The sequence below is a fragment of the Mixophyes fleayi genome, chromosome 4 (assembly GCF_038048845.1).
Source record: "Mixophyes fleayi isolate aMixFle1 chromosome 4, aMixFle1.hap1, whole genome shotgun sequence".
NCBI lineage: Eukaryota > Metazoa > Chordata > Amphibia > Anura > Limnodynastidae > Mixophyes > Mixophyes fleayi.
In genome coordinates this window covers 213,346,143-213,368,744 of record NC_134405.1, presented here as the reverse complement: position 1 = coordinate 213,368,744, position 22,602 = coordinate 213,346,143, and the positions used below count along the sequence as shown (strand labels likewise).

General features: G+C 41.4%; 1 protein-coding gene across 1 annotated transcript in view; it reads right to left on the bottom strand.

Moving 5' to 3' along the window:
- The window catches only part of HCFC2 (host cell factor C2), a 67,123-nt gene that overhangs the window by 16,051 nt on the left and 28,470 nt on the right, over positions 1–22,602 (bottom strand). Inside the window, exons 9-12 of the mRNA XM_075209297.1 lie at positions 20,303–20,400; positions 19,067–19,211; positions 17,503–17,561; positions 16,101–16,241 (exon numbers count right to left, since the gene is read on the bottom strand). Coding sequence (XP_075065398.1) covers positions 16,101–16,241; positions 17,503–17,561; positions 19,067–19,211; positions 20,303–20,400 — 443 coding nt within the window. The remainder of the gene's footprint in view (positions 1–16,100; positions 16,242–17,502; positions 17,562–19,066; positions 19,212–20,302; positions 20,401–22,602) is intronic.

Below are 22,602 nucleotides of genomic sequence, written 5' to 3'. Positions count from 1 at the left end.
GCGCTCTAGTAGCGTTGTTTTTTCTGTGTGTTTTGTTCATTCAAATGTCATCATTTGTACAAATCAAACATGCGTGATGAGATGTATGGTAAGAGATATGTGAATATGAAAAGTGATGATTGATACTTAACCTCATTATTAAATTATGGTCTTAATTTTTGAAAACAAACCTGATGAGTTGAAGTTACCATTTTGATTTAACAATTAGCAATACGTTCATAGGTTAATAGATGGCATTGCCACAACAGTACATTATATTGGTTAAAAGTGATCATTTAGCCGAGGGTGCCGCTATAAGCCAGTGAACAGCGGCCCATTCAGGCCCTTGATTTTTCTTTTCTTTCTTTAAAATCAAAAATCATTAATATGTGAAGGGGGGCTAGACACAGGGCCAGATTAAGGGCCACATGGGCTTGGGCTGAAAATTATAAAGTGCCTGTTGTGAGAAGTGCTGTCCCACCGGAGGTGTGGCCATCTGTGGGCGAGGCCAGCACCATGTAGGGCATAGCTTGCAATTCTATCCAGCCACCTACATCTCCCTCCCATCCTACCTTATATAAAGAGTGCAACACTAACTGGTTCACACAGCATGTATCTAAAGTGAAGAGTGGAAATACTTCCCAGCTGTTTCTCATGCTGGGACAAGCTCTTGGCTAATCAAGATAGTCCCCTAAAATCAGGACTATCCTGATGGAATCGGGGACAGTTGAGAAGTAAGGTATGTTATTTTATTGACCATTGAAAACAAAAATACAATGGTTGATTATTTTTATTTATAAAGTGCTTTTTTTTTCATCAATCATTTTCATTGAAGTTTTTGCAAAATATTTGGGATACATAAAAAAAAGAAGGAGAATCAACAAGGGGGGATACAGGGGGGAACCTCCTTGCAGATGGGGGGGGGGGTTGCTCACTGAGTATTACAGCAAATATAAATCCACACATTCTAAAAATAGAAGAGACACAACAAAAACAAAAAAACATTGCAATGCACATCATAGAAACATAGAACGTCCAAAAGATGCCATGGGGGAAAACCAGGTAAAGCCAGGAGAGAGTGGGTGGGAAAGGAGGAAGATGACCCTCTATTTGCACCTGCTTCCTCTGTAACGAAGTGGAGTATGGCATGTCTATCGTTCCCATTTCAAGGCTGTACTCTATTTTAGAAATAATTTGAGCCATACGTGTGGAGTGAAACCTGGATAGCCTAGTTTCATCTATGAAAGTTTACTTCTAAATTTTCATAGACAGCATGCATTAAAATTTCTGGAAAAGCACTACTGAAAAACCTACACAACAGATAGACCACTTAATATACTGCATTTGTGGCCTAGCTGCTGACTCCTCCATGTTGCAAGTTACCTGGACCAGCACAGCCTATTGCGTCCATCTTGCTTAGGATTGCATAGGCCACCCAAAAATGGGATGGAAAAGCCATGGCTTGGGGCCTACTCATCAGACACACCAGGACCTCCTCCTCCACTAAAGCATACGAAAAAAGGACTACCAGTATGGGTGGTTGTAGAGAGGGAAGGGTGCTACTGATGTGGGAGCCCTTAGGGTCGTGTTGCTGTCCTTGGCACTATCCTGATGCACAGATCTCACAGACCACCAAATTCCTACAAAATGAGAACATCCTATATAGCTCAGCTGAGGGTCGCTAGTTAAGGAAACTGGCCAGGCTTTCTCAAAAGGGACCTACTGGTCAAGTCTATAGTTTGTTGTATTCGCACTATTCATATTACTTTGGTTTTACCCATAATAATAATCATGCATCAGCTGCGGTACGTCTTTAGAAGTATGCACATGTCTGAAAATATCAGTGGTACAGGAGACCTAAAACAACAAACTTGTTCTTAATCCCCTACTCAGACAATGCCAGCTGACCAAACAAATGGCACAGAGTTCTCCCTACTGCAAGCACATCGAACAATATCTGAAGAGAGAGTTACAGAGAAAATTGAAGTGTTCAAATCTGATTTTTCACATATCCTCCCCATTTAATATTGCCACCCTCGGGAGAAGTTCTTTTCTTCCATCTACAGTTGAGTGCCGAGTTGGGTTTTAATCTACAGCACAAAGTTGGTGATTATCTACGTAGGCATATCTTAGTTAGAGAAAGGTATAAAAGATGGGGGTTTAAGGAGGTAAAGTTAACATGTATCAAAAAGGGATATTAAACATTGGCATTTGCCAAAGTAACTTGTCATTTCCAAAACTTGTAAAAAGTGCATCTCAGTTATTTGAATATCGCATATAATAATAAGCCCTTGTCAGTGGTCAACAGCTACACTACACAATGATCTGTTACCTCTATCCCATTTCCCAGAGAAAATAATGCAGAAAGTCAGTCTGGAGAAGTAACAACTACAGAAGTGGCAAAGTGCTGCAGCGTTGATTAAGCCTGATGATAAAAGGCTACATGCTGCACAATACACATGATGAAACACTGACAGAACGAGCAGTGCAGGAGTTCTGAAACAACGTCTGAAAGGGATGTCACTGATTGGGTACTGCACATCTAATTGGCCTGCCCTCGCCAACTCACTGTGTGTGAATCTATGCCAATACACAAATACCTGAGCACCATGTTACACACTTACCTGTCCCCGTTCCAGCGCCTCGATCTCCGCTGCTTCCGGGTCTCGGCAGTGCGGTCACATGACACGGCAGGCGGGGAATTCAAAGATGCTCTATAAAAACTCTGCTCTGACGCCCGAGCAGCGTCAGAGCAACTTCCTCCTGTTCCTGACTAAACGTTTCCTGTGCTTTCCAGTGAATCTTGCTGATCTTCCAGACTCTGTTCCAGTGTACCAGACCAGGCTTGTTTGACCACGTTACCTCTTTGCTCCAAGTGTACCAGACCCAGGCTTGATTGACTGCGTTGTTTCTCTGCTCCAGTGTACCAGACCCCGGCTTGCTGCCCACGTCTAATCTCTGCTCCAGTGTACCAGACCCCGGCTTGCTGACCACGGCTATATCTCCCACATCCTTACCTCTAGAGGCAGACCAGTGGACCGCGACCTGCGTTCCTCCGCAGCAAAGCCCATCCCGCCTTGCGGCGGTCCTTGGTGAACACCTGGGGGTAAATGTATCAATATGCGGGTTCTTCAACACCCGCGTGTTCAGCCTCTTCCGTGATTAAATTTCAAGCGGCGCTGCATTGTAAAGGGAAGTTAACCCTTTACAATGCAGCGCCGCTTGAAATTTAATCGCGGAAGAGGCTGAACACGCGGGTGTTGAAGAACCCGCATATTGATACAATTACCCCCAGGGGTTCGTTAGACTCCGCACCACTGACCGGCCAGCGCTAATCTAGAGTAAGGCAAGTACTCCATATTTATTACTTATTTACTGCACATTACACAAGTGTTACACACCAGTACACAAGGAGACAGGGCACACATGACCACCTTGTCCTGGCGGCTAGAAATCAGGTTAACTAGTTGCAGAGGCCACAACATACATATCTGAAAGCCCTTATGCTCAGTTGTGCACATCTCTTGACCCAGACTGCAGTATGTAGAAGAGTCGGAGGTGAGGGAATCCTAAATCCACATTCATCGAGAGAAGAAACGCATACAGGTGTCACATTTTATTATACTAATACAAAAGGACAAATAACCCTGTAAATTTGGTGAACTTGCTTTGCCTCATCATATTGCTCGAACCACTTAGATTTTAAAAAGTAATGCATAGGCCACAGATGGTGCTGCTCACTGTTGATACTTACACACCACTACTTTACTGTGACAACTTACCATACTGTAACAGAACCCGTAATGGTAAGTGATCAGTTTCAATTGAATTACTTTTCAAAAAGTTAATTTCATTCTTACCGTTAAATCCTTTTCTCTGAGGCTGGAGGAAAGAACATTGGGTTATTTGTCACTCTTGTAAGCATGGCACTGAAAAAATAACTGATCCCTCCTCCTAAACTATAATCTCCGTCTCCCTGCTCCTCCACAATTTATAACAAGCCCAGCAGAGACACAAAGAAAGGAACGAAGTAGAATAGAGACCACACATTCCAGGGTGAGTTGTTTTGTGTCCATCTTTAGCCTTTAAGTAGGGTATTCTTGGACATATAGTTCTGCATACAACGCACCATGACCAAGGAGAGAAGTGTCACTTCCTTGGAGATGTAGGAACACAAGAATGTTACCATCATGTTACCACCACCACAACTGGTGTATGTGAAAACATGAGATAACAATACGATGGACCACGTTGTTTTCATGTAAAACTAGCAATGGAGATCTATGGGAAATGGCTATAAGCCAAGACACTCACCTACCTGAAACAGCAGCTAGGAGAAAAATTATGAAAAAACACAAGAGAAAGAAAGAAAGCTGTTCTTTCTGCATGACCTTCAAGAGCAAGTTTAGGGCCCAAAAAAAGAGAATTGATGAGCAGAAAAAGATCTTGAAGCAGCACCAGCTGGCACTGGAAAAAAAGGGAAGAAACCTTGAGAGCCAAATCCCTTCCAGGACACTTTTCAGCAAAAGCAGTTAACGAGACACAAAACATTTTGGGCAAAAAACTATATTCCTCATACCTGGCCAAGCCCGTTCCATAAGTTATAATGGATAACAGAGTAGGAGGGTACAGGCAGACAAGTTGGAATGGCCACTGCACCACCAGTGTGTCAATGGAACATGGCCCAGATCAGGCTGGGCCATGTCTGGAGGATGTGGAGAAAGGCTCCCTCCAAAAGTGCTCTCGTACAGCTGAACGCCTCTGGAGGAAATCTCGTTCCCTGGCTGACTTCCTTCACTTCAAATTCATCCTCTCCTCTTTCTGCTCTGCCCTGTCCCTCGCTAAACAATCCTTCTTCAAGTCGCTCATCTCTTCTCAGTCCTCCAACCCCCGCCGCCTCTTTGCCACATTTAACTCCCTCCTCCCCCCCCCCCCTCCCACTGTCCCGCCTTCCCTCTCGGCGTCTGACTTCGCCTCCTTTTTCTCCTCCAAAATTGAAGCCATCAGACGCAACATCTCCTCCTCCCACCACTCTCCCCCCCATCCCCACCGCTTCACCTCCCGCCATCAACCAGCTGTGGTCCTCCTTCATCCCCACATCAGGTGAAGAAGTTTGCTTCCTTATTCTTTCCTCTCCACCCTCTACCTGTCCTCTTGATCCCATCCCCTCCCACCTCCTTCGCTCTCTCTCTCCTACTGCCTGCTCCTACCTCGCACACCTCTTCAACTTATCACTCTCCTCTGGCGTTGTCCCATCCTCACTCAAACATGCTCTTATCTCCCCTATCCTTAAGAAACCCAATCTTGACCCCACCTCTCTTGCTAACTACCGCCCTATCTCTCTTCTCCCATATGCCTCCAAATTACTTGAGCGGATTGTCTGCAGCCGCCTCACCAGACACCTCTCTGACAACTCCCTCCTTGACCCTCTCCAATCCAGCTACCGCCCCCTCCACTCCACTGAAACAGCCCTGGCTAAAGTTACTGATGATCTCCTGTCAGCCAAATCCAAGGGTCACTACTCCATACTCATCCTCCTTGACCTCTCCGCGGCCTTCGACACCGTGGACCATCCCCTCCTACTGCAAACTCTTCTTTCACTCGGCCTCTCTGGCTCTGTCCATGCCTGGTTCACCTCATACCTTGCTAATCGCTCCTTCTCCGTATCCACGTCTGGTTCTTCCTCCACCCCCTCCCCTCTCCCTGTTGGAGTCCCTCAGGGCTCTGTTCTTGGCCCTTTACTCTTTTTGCTCTATACTTCCTCCCTTGGGAATCTCATCTCCTCTTTCGGTCTTCAGTATCACCTATATGCTGATGATATTCAACTCTACATCTCTTCTCCTGATCTTTACTCCTCCCTCCTCTCTCGTGTAACTGACTGCCTCTCAGCCATCTCATCCTGGATGTCCTCTCGCTTTCTTAAAATTAACATCTCCAAAACCGAACTCATTGTCTTTCCCCCACCCAGGCTCCCTTCTCACCATGACCTCTCTATCGTTGTTAACAACTCCACTATCTCCTCTGTCACCCAACTCCGCTGCCTAGGTGTCACTCTCGACTCCTCTCTCTCATTTGCCCCCCACATTCAATCCCTTGCCCAAGCCTGTCGCTTCCAACTCCGTAACATTGCCCGCATCCGTCCCTTCCTCTCTCAAGATGCCACCAAAACTATCATCCATGCCCTCATCATCTCCCGTCTCGACTACTGCAACCTCCTTCTTTCTGGCCTCCCCTGCTCCCACCTTGTCCCCCTCCGCTCTATACTCAATGCGGCTGCGAGACTCATCTTCCTCTCACGCCGCTGCCTCCCCTCTCTGTCTTTCCTTACACTGGCTCCCCTTCCCCTACAGAATCCTTTTCAAACTCCTCACCACCACTTACAAGGCTCTCTCTCAGTCTACTGCCCTTTACATCTCTAACCTCCTCTCCATTCCCACTACCGCCCGCTCCCTGCGCTCGGCCAATGATCGCCGCCTCTCCTCCACTCTGATCACCTCTTCCCACTCTAGAATCCAAGACTTCTCCCGTGCTGCCCCCCTTCACTGGAACGACCTCCCTCGCTCCATTCGTCTCTCACCCAATCTGTGCTCCTTCAAGCGGGCACTTAAAACTCACCTGTTCCTTAAGGCCCACCAACCATCTACTTAACCTCTCACCTCTTCTGGTTCTCCCCTGCCCCCTTTCTCTCTCCCCGTTGCTTCACTGGCTCCATTTTGTGCCTGACTTTGTTTACCCTCCCTTAGGATGTAAGCTCGAATGAGCAGGGCCCTCTTCCCTCCTGTCTCCATACCTGTTCTTCTGCTCCGTCTCTACTGTATCTGCCTGCTTGGAGTTTCTGAAGTACTGGTACTTTGTGTTTATTGTCCTGTACTGTTTTACCCTGTATAGTCTACTGTTTGTACCATGTACGGTGCTGCGGAAACCTTGTGGCGCCTAACAAATAAACGATAATAATAATAATAATCAGGAAATGGAACACTGTAGACATACTGAATACACAGGAGCTGCTGTTATTCTTCTGCTCCTGCTATTCCCGTGCCCATAACACATTTGCAGGACCTACGTGGTTCTGAACCTTACAAATGGGAGGTCAGCAGGAGACACTCCCTTGTTGAAGTCGTATAATTGGATGAACGAAAGTATATTGGTTTAATATTGGTTTGCCGTGCGTATTGCGAAGCGTACGCCACGTGTTACGTGGCGTGATGCGATCGCACGGTAAAATACGCACGCACACACTCGCATTACAACAGTTAGTTATTTATATAATTTCATATTGGTTCTGTTACACTGTAATTCAGGAGCAGATAGTATTCGGTTTATTATTAGTATATATATATATATATATATATATATATATATAGTGATTATATGTACATTGTAGTGTTATTAAAGGTTTAGGTAATAGGAAAGGTGTCATGCCTGATATTGAAGCCCTAATCATCAGCAGCTGTCCGGTGCGGTCGGCGAAGAGATCGCACATTGCATACTTTAGTTATTGATATTAGAGAGTAAACCTTTGTATGATACTGGCTATGAAAAGGAGCAGACCCCCTGGAGAGAAGACCCCCACCTTTGGATTCCTTAGATTGAATCAACCTATTACCTGTCTGGCCTAGACCCACCCAACGTCTGGACCTATAGAAACAATCTACGTCATCTCTATTGTTCACAATGAAACACTGACTGTATATATATTAGCTGCATCTCACTGGGGCCTCAGTCAACTCTGACACAATATTCTATACAGAATATTGTCCATCGGGTCCCGTGGATGCGCATGCGATTGCTTTGGTATGTATTTATCTTTTGGTATTGGCTGTGCTGAACTGTACTTTATCATTATATAATAATGTATTGAATTGTTGACTATTTACATCTGCTAAAATAAATCACTTTGTGCTTTGGACACACATACAATTGATTGGGCAATGCTTATTTTAAAACAATAGAATTACTTTAATAATTTGGGGGCTCGTGAGTTTGGAGTTACGTTACCGGCAGGTATGCAACGCTTACGATATTCGGTTCCTCAACAAAGGGTGGATTAACGGACGCGTCGCATAAAGCAGGAAAGAACGTAATGCGTCTAATACCTGTGGTTCACTGTGTGTTGCGAAACCAAATGTTCGTTGTTGCATAGACTGAAGGAACGCTAATTAGAATCTAGGGACAAGAAAGAAAAATGTTTCTTTTTATTGTCGTTTTATGTTTTAAAGTGTATTGCATTGCTGAGCGTATGTGTATTTCCTGCTGTGCGTATGCGAAATTCCAGTAGATTTGCCACGTGGTTAAACAATCGGTTTGATAGTTATACGTGCATAGTATAAATCACTTGTGAAAACCTCTGGGACATTATTACTATTGTTGGGAATTCTTTTATTTTTTGCGCAGAAAAGGTGTATGTCGTGTGATTTGTTGACTTTAAATACACTAAGGGTTTATCTATTGCCAAATAGAGTGTCAGTTGCTGTTTGACGAGGCAGGTGCCCAACTGGTGTACGGTATACAAGGCAGGTATACCGGGGGGCGGAAACTGAATAAGTTTTCGTGACGTGGACCCAAGGGTAATTGCATAGTTTACTGATAATTAGTATCTGGAAGCGTTGCGATTGCACCGCACGGCACAAATATTTCTGGGACCCTTTATTGTGGCAGGATATTTTTATATTCCTGGGACCCTATATGGTGGCAGAATATTGAAAGCCGTAATTGCGACTTGGGAGTAACGGGGAGGAATTACGTTGGTAAGGCTGGTAATTGACTTTACCGGATGCTAGCAGTTGTAATAAACTCAACAGATTTTTGTTGGAGAGTCAGGGGTGATCAGGAAGCTGATAACCCTTTAGTCCGCATTGATATTTCTGTATTAGGGGTCCTTGTTTAATACAAGAGGAAGCGAGTGGACGCGGCTTGTAGCAAATACGTCCACAGGCCGGTAAAATATCTCTAGCAGTAGTGTTGAAATTTGTGGCAGGATATTGTATTATATTTCTGGAACCCTAATTTGTGGCAGGATATTGTATTATATTTCTGGAACCCTAATTTGTGGCAGGATATTGTATTATATTTCTGGAACCCTATTGCTCAACATGGGTGCTAAGCATACGCTAGAGATGGCCAATTTACTGCCTAAGGAAGGCCTTAGTGATTCAGCGAGATGTCTCATGTGTAAGAAATATGGTGCATACGCAACTGTGTATTGTGACACGTGGGTCAAGATGACCAAAGATTCTGATAGGCCTTTCCCAACAATAGGGCGTTTTAATGCAGAGGTGCTAAATAACGTAAAAGATAAAGTACGGTTGATTAAGTCAACGAAAGTGAGAAATGCACATAATCAGTGTTTAAAATCGTGGCAAATGGAAGGTAACACGTGGCAGAGCAGCGAACGCACAGCGGAAGTGAGTGTAAGGAAAAACGCGTGTTCAGCGGAAGTAAGCGTACCGGAAACAAGCATTCCGGAAGTGTGCGTTGCAAAGCGTGGCGAACTGAGCGCAAACACGCCCCCGACAAATTTGGTCAGGGCGGATAGTACAGCCAATACCAAAAATGTAAAAACTGTAACTAGTAACGTGTATGTTGTTTTAAGTAATGTTTCAGGACAAAGAAAAGGAACGGTCCCACCAGCAGGGGCAGCTGCTGAAAGTGGTGAGAATAATGAAAAGGTTAACACAGGGGGAGACATCCATTGTACTGCAGCAGCAATTTCAGCAACTAGTTTTAATAATTTGGTAGACTTACATTCTGTCTGCACAACAGCAGTTCCCAATGGGAAAGCAGACAGGAATAGTGATGTTCCCTTAAAACATGTAGCAAAGCATGATCCATGCACTAGGTCTGAAACATTTTCAATTTTGTCTGATTTCCCTGATCCTAGGACAGATTTGACCAAATGTCAGCAGTTTATTAGATATTATGGTAATGTGTATGAGCCAACTAATAACGATTGGCGAGTGTTATTGAAGACCTGTCTTCCTCTCAATACTGATATACAAAAGTTCATTAAGGATTGTATGTTGGAGGAGGATGAATCCTTAACCGAGGATAATAATCAGGACAATATTAGACATATAATCACACAGTTGGCCATATATTTCCCAGTGAGAGTGGACTGGAGTAAAATTTTTAGTATCCAGCAAAAAGATAGTGAAAATGCAACAGACTACTTTTGCAGGGCTCTGATGGAGATGGTCAAATATACTGGGGTACCGGACATAAAAGATAATGTATATTACAGAGAGGTTGCTGTTAAAGTTCTAATGGATGGCCTCAGGGAAAACTTGAAAAGAAGGGTGCAAACTTCATTACCAAACTGGAGAGGAATCACTGTAAGTGCTCTCAGGGAGTCAGCTAGAGGACATGATAAAAGTATAAATAAACAGAAAGAGACACTAAGCGATGGGGTAATGATAGTAAGTATGCCAGCATTAGAGGGTCTGCACACCCGACCACCAGCATACAACCCACATAATAAGAAACATAGAAAAACCAGGTGTTTTAAGTGTAACGAAGAAGGCCATTCCGCAAGAGATTGTAAAAAGGAAGAGAAACAACATGAGTTGAGGAAGTGTTTTCAAGGCAATAAAATAGGACATCTAGCAAAACATTGTGCAGACATGACAGGGATGTGCTTCTACTGCCATAAGAAGGGACACATGAGTAGGAACTGTGTAGAGAGAAGAATGGATACCTGGGTTGGAAATCACATAGACATCCACAAAGGAGGCGTACACTTCTCTCAGAGGTTCCCCTACAATTGATTGCACACTCTGTAACAACTAAAATTCTGGGGGAGAAATATAGCCGACTCTAGAGTTAAACGGTGGTAAGTATTAGTGTGCAGGGAACGGATTTAAAAAGGTAATCTTTGTTGATTTTGTTTGTTCGTTTTATGTTGTCACATGTTTGTTTTCCTAAATCGCTGACCGATGGCAAAGAATAGAAATGTTTGTTTTGTTTGCTGTTTTAAGATAACTATCTTGTTTTTCTTCTCACAGGTAAAGGGGACACAAAAGGAGTATAGACTTAGTGATCAAAAGGGGAGATAGAGAAATAGAAGAATCACTCTTGAAAGACAAAGTAACAATAGACAATTGGAACACTCTTTTGTTTTAGGCTGCAGTGTCTCATGATAATTTGTTTGGCTGAGAATCATTATCCAACAATGAAGTATGTACATACTTTGCTCCAAAATATCGTTTTATGTATTTCAGAGAAAATATGAGTCACTAAAAGTACATTTTTACTTTTCTCTATTATAAGTTAGGAAAGTCCGTTGAAAAGGTATGTAGTCAATGAGATACCGAGTTCTTACTGAACAAATGACGGACGACACTGGATGGCACTGTTAAGACCCCCTAGTCAAGTATGGGGAGGGGTCATAGTTAGCAAATAGCTAAGGGGAACAGTGGAATGAATACAGCCATTTCCCCATAGAGTCAGAGTCCAATCCAGCTGTCATTTTGTTGTAAAAATCTCCCTTTCTACATGTATGTCTGTATTCAAACCTTTGTATTCCCATCATTCATTTCTTTCCTATTTCTCATTCTTTACACAAACGCTAGTCTCTCTCCCTCTCTCTCTCTCCCTCCCCCTCTCTCTCTCCCCCTCTCTCTCTCCCCCGCCCTCTCCCTACCTCTCTGCTCTGGTAGAGATAAAATCAGACACAGTCCCAACAATGGGGCTAAAACATATTTTATTTTTTTACATAAGACAAATTCAGAGATACACACACTAGATTGACATAAGTTACAGAAACAGTCAGGGGTTTTGTTTTCATGTGTATAGAAATTGCTGATTTTTAAGCAGAAAGGTTCTGTTGTGGAAATACGATTCATGTTTTATAGATTGCATATCTGGTTTGTTTGTTTTTTTGTGTTTTATGATTCGTGCCTCCTGTACAAAATTGTGCCTTTATATGGAGGCACAAAGGGTGGATAGGAGATTGCTGGAGGTTAGGCATACAGATATGCATCTCTTTATAGAACATTGGAGTAGGATTTTTACCACAAGATACGACATAATGTGAAACCCTAGAAAATGTAGAATTTTCATGTTTTATATTTTTTTCACTGTTAGACAGGCATGTACTGGATACTGTTATATTTGAAGAAAGTGTTATAGAAAGAGACCCCTTTGCCTTTCCCACTTAGTCAAGTAGCTGAATATGAGGTACTGAGAATGACATGTGAGTTGGCAGAGGGAAAATCGATTGATATACATTGGTCTTTAGCATTTTTCTAGTCTAGAGGGCGATGTTGAGGTGACTGAGAAATCGTTTTATAGCAATACCAGCACATGATTAGGACACTACATAGAGGACTTTATACAGTGACAAAGTTACCAACTGAAGTAGCTGCTAGTAAAGTCCACACTTACACGCACAACCATACATGGCTGTCACACCAGGGAGAACATAGCTGTCAAATAGACAGCAGGGTTTTATGTGACAGTTAACAAATCTATGTTTTGTTTTGTTTTTCGTTGTATTGTTTTAGTTTTAAAATGTGAACACACACACATGCACGCATACACATATTGGTTAATATAGGAAGATTTGTGTTACCCGAGGGATAAACTGTCTGGAAGGTGAAGAGATGTGGTGAGGAGTCTGGTGGACTCTGGAGAGATGGACAAGGTAGACCAATAGAGCCATCCCATATCCCTCCTGCTGATGGGTTTTCCTCCAGGTAAAACAAATACACGTCATCCAATTACCACCATGCAGGATCCTCAAGTATACACAGGTGTACCAATGAAATATGTCTGGGTAGAGGTGTATTGAAATGTGTCTAATGTATTACTGTATCATACTCAAAGCTTTTGTTATTCAATGTGATAGTCCTAGAGTTATAATAGATGATAGTGGTATTCATGTTATTGATAATAGATGTATAATGTATGAGTAGTGGTAACAAATCACATACTTTCAATTAGCCATAAACCAGTGTTAACATAAAGTAGTGGTACTCGGTAGAATGAATTGAATAGAATAAGAGTTGGAACTTGATTAAAGTGCCACTAGTCCTTTCCCGCTACCAAAAGATCACTCCTGGGCAGACTCCTAACCTGTCAGTTTTTGAAATGTTCTTGACCCCTCGTGAGATGAGATTGTAACTGGGAGGCTAGGTTAGACCTTGAGAGAAGGTAAATAGTGAGACAGCAACCGAGAACGTCCAAAACACTGTTTCCTGAAAGGTCACACTAACTGTCAGGATGTTGGATCGGGAGAGTAAGTTGTGGAGCAGAAATCTCTTAAGCTTAGGTTATTTGCCAGACAGGTACCAGGTATAGGCTACCAGCCTCACGGCTTCAAGGGTAGCAAAGACACACTGGTGCCCATACCACCCACTGCAGAGGGGCCAACACTCAGAGAAGGGTCCAAGGGCACTCATGAGTCTGTACTGGAAGGCCTCGAATGCAGTTAGTAGCACCTGAGCCAAAGGCTAAGACTGTTGTCCAGCATGAAGTTGTAGTTTTTCCTGTTTTGTGATCTCTCATTTCACTCTCTTCTCGGGATGGTTAATTCTTTTGATTATTGGCAGATGACAGAGACTGGTTCAGGTAGTGATAAGGAGGTATTGGGGAGGAAGAAGTTAGTAGCATAATCAGTCCAGTCAATTACTCTATTCAATTCAGGGGTAAAGGAAAATTTGGAAACCTTGGAGCTTGGAGAAAGTGCGAGGGGCTATTGTCTGAGTAGCATTACGTCCGTAAGTACGGCGACCCCATGGTTAGAAAAAGGACACACCCAGCGATGCCAGTCCAGTAATATTCGGACTTGAGCAGGCATCCTTGAGAATGATTATCATTCTTGGGAGGGTAAGGTTTTAGATCAAACAAAGTGCTGGGCGTGCTCCCACATGCCTCAGTGATTATATCAAGTAGGATTAGTTCTCTTTCCACTAAATATTCTTGAGGTACCCGAACTATGGGTGGGAGGTCACTAGGGGAAAAAGTAGGACAACTAGGTCCCTTAGTCTGAAGTCTCCCAATGCTTTGCAAGCCTATCACTGTTAAATCTGAGTATTGAGAGACTGGGAAGAACGAACAGACAATAGCCCGCCCACAAGTGTTGATGAAAAGAACTGGTGACATTATTAGATGTGTGTATATTAACGCAAGCTGAAGGAGATTGCATATGACATTATTGATAGACATAGGATGATGCTATTGATGAACATGAAGTGTTTAAATGTATTCTGAGCTTAAAGACATGCGTTGGACAGAAGAACCTGTTAAACTTGAAGAACTGTAGTAGAGAATTCTGTATAGCTGATACACGTTCTACTGTACCATGTACATTTCCAAATAATGTATTAAGTGTTTTATTGCACCCTTGAAGGGCATACAAAAGGTTATCTCCAAGCTCCAGAAGTGTACGGTTTATAGTAGAAGAAGAAATCGTTTAGAGGATTAAGACTTTCTCTTATGATAACTTGTTTAGCTCTACGAACAGCGTGGACATACACCAAGGGGGATTTGTATTACATAACAATGAAACGTGGTACTGAGATCCTGCTTATAACATCTTTAAGGTGATAGTTTATTGTACTATCAAAGGGTGGACTGTTGAAGTCGTATAATTGGATGAACGAAAGTATATTGGTTTAATATTGGTTTGCCGTGCGTATTGCGAAGCGTACGCCACGTGTTACGTGGCGTGACGCGATCGCACGGTAAAATACGCACGCACACACTCGCATTACAACAGTTAGTTATTTATATAATTTCATATTGGTTCTGTTACACTGTAATTCAGGAGCAGATAGTATTCGGTTTATTATTAGTATATATATAAATATATATATATATATATATATATATATATATATATATATATATATATATATATATATATAGTGATTATATGTACATTGTAGTGTTATTAAAGGTTTATGTAATAGGAAAGGTGTCATGCCTGATATCATATTGAAGCCCTAATCATCAGCAGCTGTCCGGTGCGGTCGGTGAAGAGATCGCACATTGCATACTTTAGTTATTGATATTAAAGAGTAAACCTTTGTATGATACTGGCTATGAAAAGGAGCAGACCCCCTGGAGAGAAGACCCCCACCTTTGGATTCCTTAGATTGAATCAACCTATTAGCTGTCTGGCCTAGACCCACCCAACGTCTGGACCTATAGAAACAATCTACGTCATCTCTATTGTTCACAATGAAACACTGACTGTATATATATTAGCTGCATCTCACTGGGGCCTCAGTCAACTCTGACACAATATTCTATACAGAATATTGTCCATCGGGTCCCGTGGGTGCGCATGCGAGCGCATGCGATTGCTTTGGTATGTATTTATCTTTTGGTATTGGCTGTGCTGAACTGTACTTTATCATTATATAATAATGTATTGAATTGTTGACTATTTACATCTGCTAAAATAAATCACTTTGTGCTTTGGACACACATACAATTGATTGGGCAATGCTTATTTTAAAACTATAGAATTACTTTAATACCCTGGACACACAACTTTCACAGATGCCTCCTCCGCATCCAATCCTGAAATGCAGAATGAAGGAGCAAACATAACAAGGTTAACCCTCCAGGAGGTCCTCAGGCTGTCAGGAAGACCATGTGCGCCATTCAGGCCTCCCTGACTGGGACAGAAAGACATGTGATGTCACAGGTGTGCACAACAGTAAGTGACTCCTAGGCGGCCAATGGTCCACTTAACTCATAGCACAGAGCAGTGACAAAGGGTGGAGGGAGGGATAAATATTACACTACAGAAAACAGCTACTGCTGTCCCTAAAATATTATAAAATAATTATGTCATGCCCCTAGTGCCCTGCCTCCTAGGGGTGAAACATAATCCAGTGTCTGCTGAAATAAAAATCAGGATGATAAGTGTAATTTTGTTACTTATCCTCATCTTTCATTAGTAAAAAAAAATAGTATCAGACATCACTTGTTATACTCGCATCATTTGTTGTTGTTGAGTCTGACAGATTTTGACAAATGATGATGTGCGACTCCAAATGAGGATGTACAGCGTGATTTTGATGCTTGACTGAGAAATAATGTGCAATCATGGCTCTAAACTGGAAACTGCACTAACAGCAGATATTTGACACCGAGAACAGTAGATGTAATACCTTGTTTGATGTGCCCTGATTGCCCCCTGGAAGCAAAAAGAAGTGCTTGACCACAGCACTATTGGTTTGGAAGATACCAACGTCATACCAATGCCTCTGTCCATTCTTCAATGCAGTCTGCTCTGCAGTTTGACCATTTGTCTGTAAGCCAACCACAAAGAAACACCCCTGATTATTCATAAATGGTAGTTGTTTAGAACTGGAAATGTATGTATGCTGACCATTTTTTTCCCTAAGGGGCACCAGACAATAAGAAGCTCACAACCAAAATCATAATTAAACAAACCAAAAAAAAGAGGCAACATTGAAATTCATTGCAATAAACATCTTCAACATACTGACTTCCTGTTATATATAATATAACTGGCTGTTACTCCTGGGAATGCACTGGATTCCAAGTTTCATAATAAAGGAAGTAAAGACTCAACACTGGCAAATTGGTCACTTAAGGAATTGTAGATGGCCAAGTTTTAATGTGTATGTGTATATATATATATATATATATATATATATATATATATATATATATATATATATCTATCTTCTATTACATACATAGATATACCCTTTACACTTTATATCGGAACATGGCTGCAGGGATTTGCACCTATTCAGACACAAGAGCATCAGTGAGGTTGGGTATTGCTTTTGGGAACTAAAGCCTGACTAGCAGTCAATTCCAACCATCTCCAAGACGTTGAATGCAGTTGAGGTCAGGGCTCTGTGAAGGCCAGTCAAGATCTTCCACACCAAACTTGTGAACCATTGTTTGATGACACTCTCCTTGTGCACAGGGGCACTGTCATGCTGAAACAGGAAAGGGCTTTGCCTAAACTGTTGCCATAAAGTTGGAAGCACACAATCCTCTAAAACAGTGGAGGACAACAGCTGCCCACGAGCTGTCCGCTGCAGCCTCCATCCTGCTGCTCCTGCTCTCAAACCGAGAATAACACTGAAGGGGAGTAGCTGGCTTCTTCGCCATGTGATCTCCTCTGCAAAGTGCAGGGCAGAAATTTGACAAAATGACTATTTGGAAAGGTGACATCCTATGACAGTGCCATGGTGAAATTCACTGAGCTCTTCAGTACGACCCATTCTACTGCTAATGTTTGACTATGCAGATTGCATGGCTGTATTCATCATTTTATGCACATTATAGCAATGGTTGTGATCAAATAACTAATTAGAATACTTTTGGCCATGTACTCTGTGTGTCTGGTTATATATAAATTATATATTATATAGAACGTCTGCTTTGTAAATATCAATGCTAGAACTGACAAACTGTCTAACGGATTAACTGACTGAGTAAAATACATACATTTACCAAGATGAGTTGGAGTGAAGAGACTACGATATCTAGACTGAACTGGGTCTTCATTTACTAATAAGTCATACTTACTGGGGTGCTCCTTGACTGGGACATAGACTGTTCATTCGAAGGTAGTGATAACGTTGTAGCTAGTGAGAAAAAAAACAAAACAAAGCAAAAAAATATATACTGACACCATTCCTAATATTGTTTCAAGTGTATTTATCACCTAACATTCCAGGCATTTAGTGGACTTAATCCATATTCATTAGGTGATGGGTATATCTTAAAGCATATGTCCCCCTTTGTGGACATATATTTACATCTTCAAATTAATCTTATTTTCTAAATTAAACACAAACACACACACACACACACACACACGACCAGTATGGGGCGCTATACTATACTGGATCTTCTCCATACCCTCCTCAAATATACTGTGCCCCATTCAGAGCTTTGAGTCTCCCCTTGCTGAGGCTGCCATTGGATCTCTGCTCTCATTCGTGTACTGTGGGGGCATGCACTTTTCCACTGTGCAATGTGCAGCTTCTGCACTGTGACCAACAACAGAGATGGCATGAGCTAAGTTTCCGAATACATCACAGGGGGTAAGATCTCTCTGGCCTGGCTGCCGTTCCGTTAGTGTAAATGGCATGAGAAACTTATCTATTTGATAAACTGGTGATAATTTTAAAAATCAGTGTCGGGTTGTTTTAAGCTAAAACACACATTGTTTGAGGGATACAGGTTAGGACATGGAAGAGAGGCATGAGTCATAGGTATGGAGGAGGGAGATGGGGACAGACGGTCCCTGGCTATTTACTTACATTTTCCATACCCGCACTTCTACATTGTACACAAACATATTACACACACACACCAAGAAATTTGTTGAGACTAGCAGTTAATAGAATTCACAAAAATCCTGGTTTGTTTCTTCATGTACTGCATAAATTAGGAATATAAATACATAAACATTTATACATATATCACACATTTATATTTCATATTGATACTTATTAAAATGTAATGTTTATGCCCACCCTGCAATTCCATTGCTCTGACAAACAAATGGCATACAGCATGTAAAACTTGTTTCAAACCTTCAGATTGTGTACTGAGTGTTATTAGTGAAGTGTCATCTCTAACAAGTGCCCCATTTGTACATGAAGACTCAGTTTTAATGTTCTGCTGGGTTACCATAGATTGTGCACTGGAGACAATGCAGGATGCAGAAACCTCAGGTGTTAAAATTCCTATGTCCAAATCATGCACATCATTCAAATTAGATGATGTATGAGGACCTAGGACACAAAGTAAATGACAACCCATTAAACGTGTCTTTTACTGCACTCAGATATTCAAATGTTCATTCACATAGCAAAAGCAAAGGTTATTGATCAATGGTTTACACTGCAAACCATGCTTAAGAGATTGGTACAGGATCTATGAATTTGCCATTTTCCCTTTTTTTAAAAAAAATAAATAAAAAAATTAACTCAACCTGCAAGTTAGTTTTATTTATTTTACTGAGAAAATCGACCAATTTATTCCCCCTTTTTCGATGAATTTGAATTTCATTCATGTCCATCTATTATTATTACCCAATGCAGGCAGAATATTTTACTGAAACAGTTTTATTTATTCTTACCTAATGTCTGAGGCCTAGATGACTCTTTTAGTTTGCCATTTAACTCTAACGTTCCACTGGAGGGTGTTTGGTTCTCAGTCAAGGTTATCTTCATGTCTACAACTTCATGGTCTGCAGCATTGTTTAAATAACTGGGCATGGATGTCTGGATCAATTAGAAAGAAAATGACATTATAAACACTAAGATAAAGATCTATATGTAGAGATACGTATATATTATTCAGAATCCTAGGGACTTGGGGTTATCCAGATTTATTTATATCCATAATTAGGAGCACCATGTCTGTAATCTAATTAAACACATTTAAAAAAAAATCTTGGTTTTGTTTTCCCTCACACTGCCCCTGGCATTCCCCATCTCATTAAATTGTTTATAAGAACTACTCACAGTAATGTTTGGAGAACCACTTGGTGATCCTATCTGTGTGCATTACAGCACGAAGGAGGAAGCAGCAATTATTTACTATTTCCCAAAACTTTCTGGATCACACATGCCATGCCTGTATATCTATATCTACCATTGTAGTAGCAGACGGTCAGGCTAACAAAAATACCTATTCCAGCCATTCCCTTTCCTAAGTTGTCCACCAGTCTTACATTCTGCCTCACTGTTTCTGGTGGTTTGGCAATAATAGGGTGCTTACACAGTCAGTGGCCTAATAATTAAAGGTCACTGCGGTATTAGTAATTACAAGTGTGAGCACTGTTGTTAAAAAGCTTTGCAGACATATCTGCATACATTTCACATCTCTGGATCACCAATAATCAGAGGCATTATAAAAACACATAATTCACTTTAATCATCTGTAGTTATAAATATAGTGGGATTGTAATGTGTATGACAAAAGAGCTTCAATATTTTAAGAGAGAAAACCAGGACATCCCATGACATGAAGTTTGTTTTCCATGTCTTTCTCTAGAAAATTATTCCCACATTTGCAGATTTATGGCTCAATCAAAATGTAACTAATAGATCAATGGATGACTATGTTACAATTCCCACAATAAATGGCTGGGGTATGAAAACAATATTCCCTCCACCCCCCTCCCCAAAAAATAATAGTTACAGAGGCCTACTTCTGAGATGACACTAACATACACCATCAAATTCCACAGTTGGACAAACAAAATATCATCTTATAGTCTAAATACTCTGATTCCCAGTTGAGAATGCAAATTGATTCTGGCCACTGACAAAGTATAAAAAAAAAAGAAAATATAAAAAAGGACACTGACCTGACTGACTAGTCCACTGTTGTTGTTTTGGTGACAGATGTCCACTCTGAGTTCTGTGGAAAACATACAGCTTGCAGGAGATACAGGGCTATCCACATCTGTTTTATAAAACATTATGATCGTTATATGTTACTGAACCTAAAATACAAGCCGATTTTATATAGAAATGTAACGGACCACTAAATCCAGACATTTTCAGACATAAATAAATTGCTCAGTGTTAACATGATATTCCACTGTAGCCTGTTAAAATGTATTACCCATACTTGCCTACTTCTTGGACCTCACCTACGGGATCTCACAAGAGACAAGTGCAGGGGCATTACAGACAGATGAACCCCCTTCAACACCTGTACAACAGTATCCTATTGGGATCAGAGACTAGTCAAGAAGCTGACACTGCAGTGACCTGAACTGTTGTGAAATGACTATCTCTGTCTCTGTGTATAAATCTGCATACTGATCCACAGAGTGCATTTCTGTTACTCTCCCTCTGCCTGCTGAGATAGATGCAAACGTCTACCCTACATGGAAACCTGCTGCAGACAACTGAAAGAAAGCATGGTAGATATATTTCATTCATACTTTTTTTTTTACATACCTTTTACTCTGAACTGTGAACATTGGGGGGAGGTGGGGTGACGGCAAATTGCATAATTTTGGCCACGCCCCAGCAAAGCCATGATGTGAAAACGCCATTTTGCTGTGGGGATTCACTGCAAATGGAGTCATGGAGACTCCTATCCTGCCCACTTCAGTAGGAAGTGGCAGGATACTAGAGAGTGGCCTACTCTCCCGGGAGTCCTACCCAGAATTCGGGAGTCTCAAGGATATTCCAGGATAGTGGGCAAGTATGCTTTCATTACATATAAAAACTCCAGTTATTTCATGCATATTACTGATCTCACTAATACACATTCTATGGTATATAGTAATACAGAGTCCCTGATCCTAAAATACAGGTAGATCCAATACAAAAAAACATTTTGTAACATTCACAAATCATCCATCTGCCATTTCTAGATTCCCAGGACCCTTATTATAGGTCTGTTAATGCGGTTATTGAAAGCAAGTGGGGTTATGCATAGAAAAACCAACCAAACACTACACCTACAATCACAGCTATTTCTCAAACACTTACAGTTGCAGAACCTTTTCAAATCTGAATGTCTATATATGTAGTTATTATGAATTATTCCATTTAGTGATAGGGGGTTAGTGATATATAGACCATGGTTAACTACATGGGTGGTAATGGTTAATGCGATGCTTATAATAGCAACAACGACTATATAGACAAAAATAACCCGATTGCCAAAAAACCGACATTCTTGAAATGCTGACTTACATTATTAGAGACATAGAGCATATTCAAAAACACTACCTTGCAGACTGCTATCAATTCCAAACTGAGTGCATGCCGGCACTACCGATTTACACCGCAAAACAGAGCGACATTGAGCTTTGTACATTTAAAATGACAATGAAAGACCCGCCAACTGGACAATTTATTGTAAGGGTTAATGTTAGGATTAGGTGCCACATTCTGTCATTGCCGCTTTAAATTCACAAAGCTCAATGTCGCTCTATTTTGCGGTGCAAAACAGAAGTGCCGACATGCAGTCAGTCTCGAATTGATAGCAGTCTGCAAGGTAGTATTTTCGGATATATTGTCTCTATTGTCTCATGCATTTCAAGCATGTCGCTTTTAAAACAATCAGGTTATTTTTGTCTATATAGTCAGTGTCGCTATTAGAACCGTCGCATTAACGTACCCCACCCAACTACATACTGTTATTTCTAATTAACCAAATGTATGTTCTCCCTGTGTTTGTGTGGGTTTCCTCAGAGTGCTCCGGTTTCCTCCCACATTCCAATAACATACTGGTAGGTTAATTGGCTGCTATCTAAATTGACCCTAGTCTCTCCCTCTCTGTCTCTGTCTGTGTGCGTGTGTGTCTATATTAGGAAATTTAGACTAAGCTCCAATGGGGCAGGGACTGATGTGAATTTTTCAGTACAGAGCTGCGGAATCAGTGACGCTATATAAATAAATGATGATGAGGTCTATTTAACGTTTTCTTCAGTATGCTTACCGATAAGTTGGATATACATGAAAAATGTGTCCCCTTATCAAAACAGTCACCGAAAGGTTCTGAAAAATCTCTGTACAACTAGAGTCCTTCTGGTTGCATAAAGCAGATCAGTCTGCCTTGTTCAGCTTGCAAAATGTTGGACAGTACCATTTTTCTTCCCCATTGTGAAGCAAGTAGTTTACAAATAGAAGCCAAACAATTTAA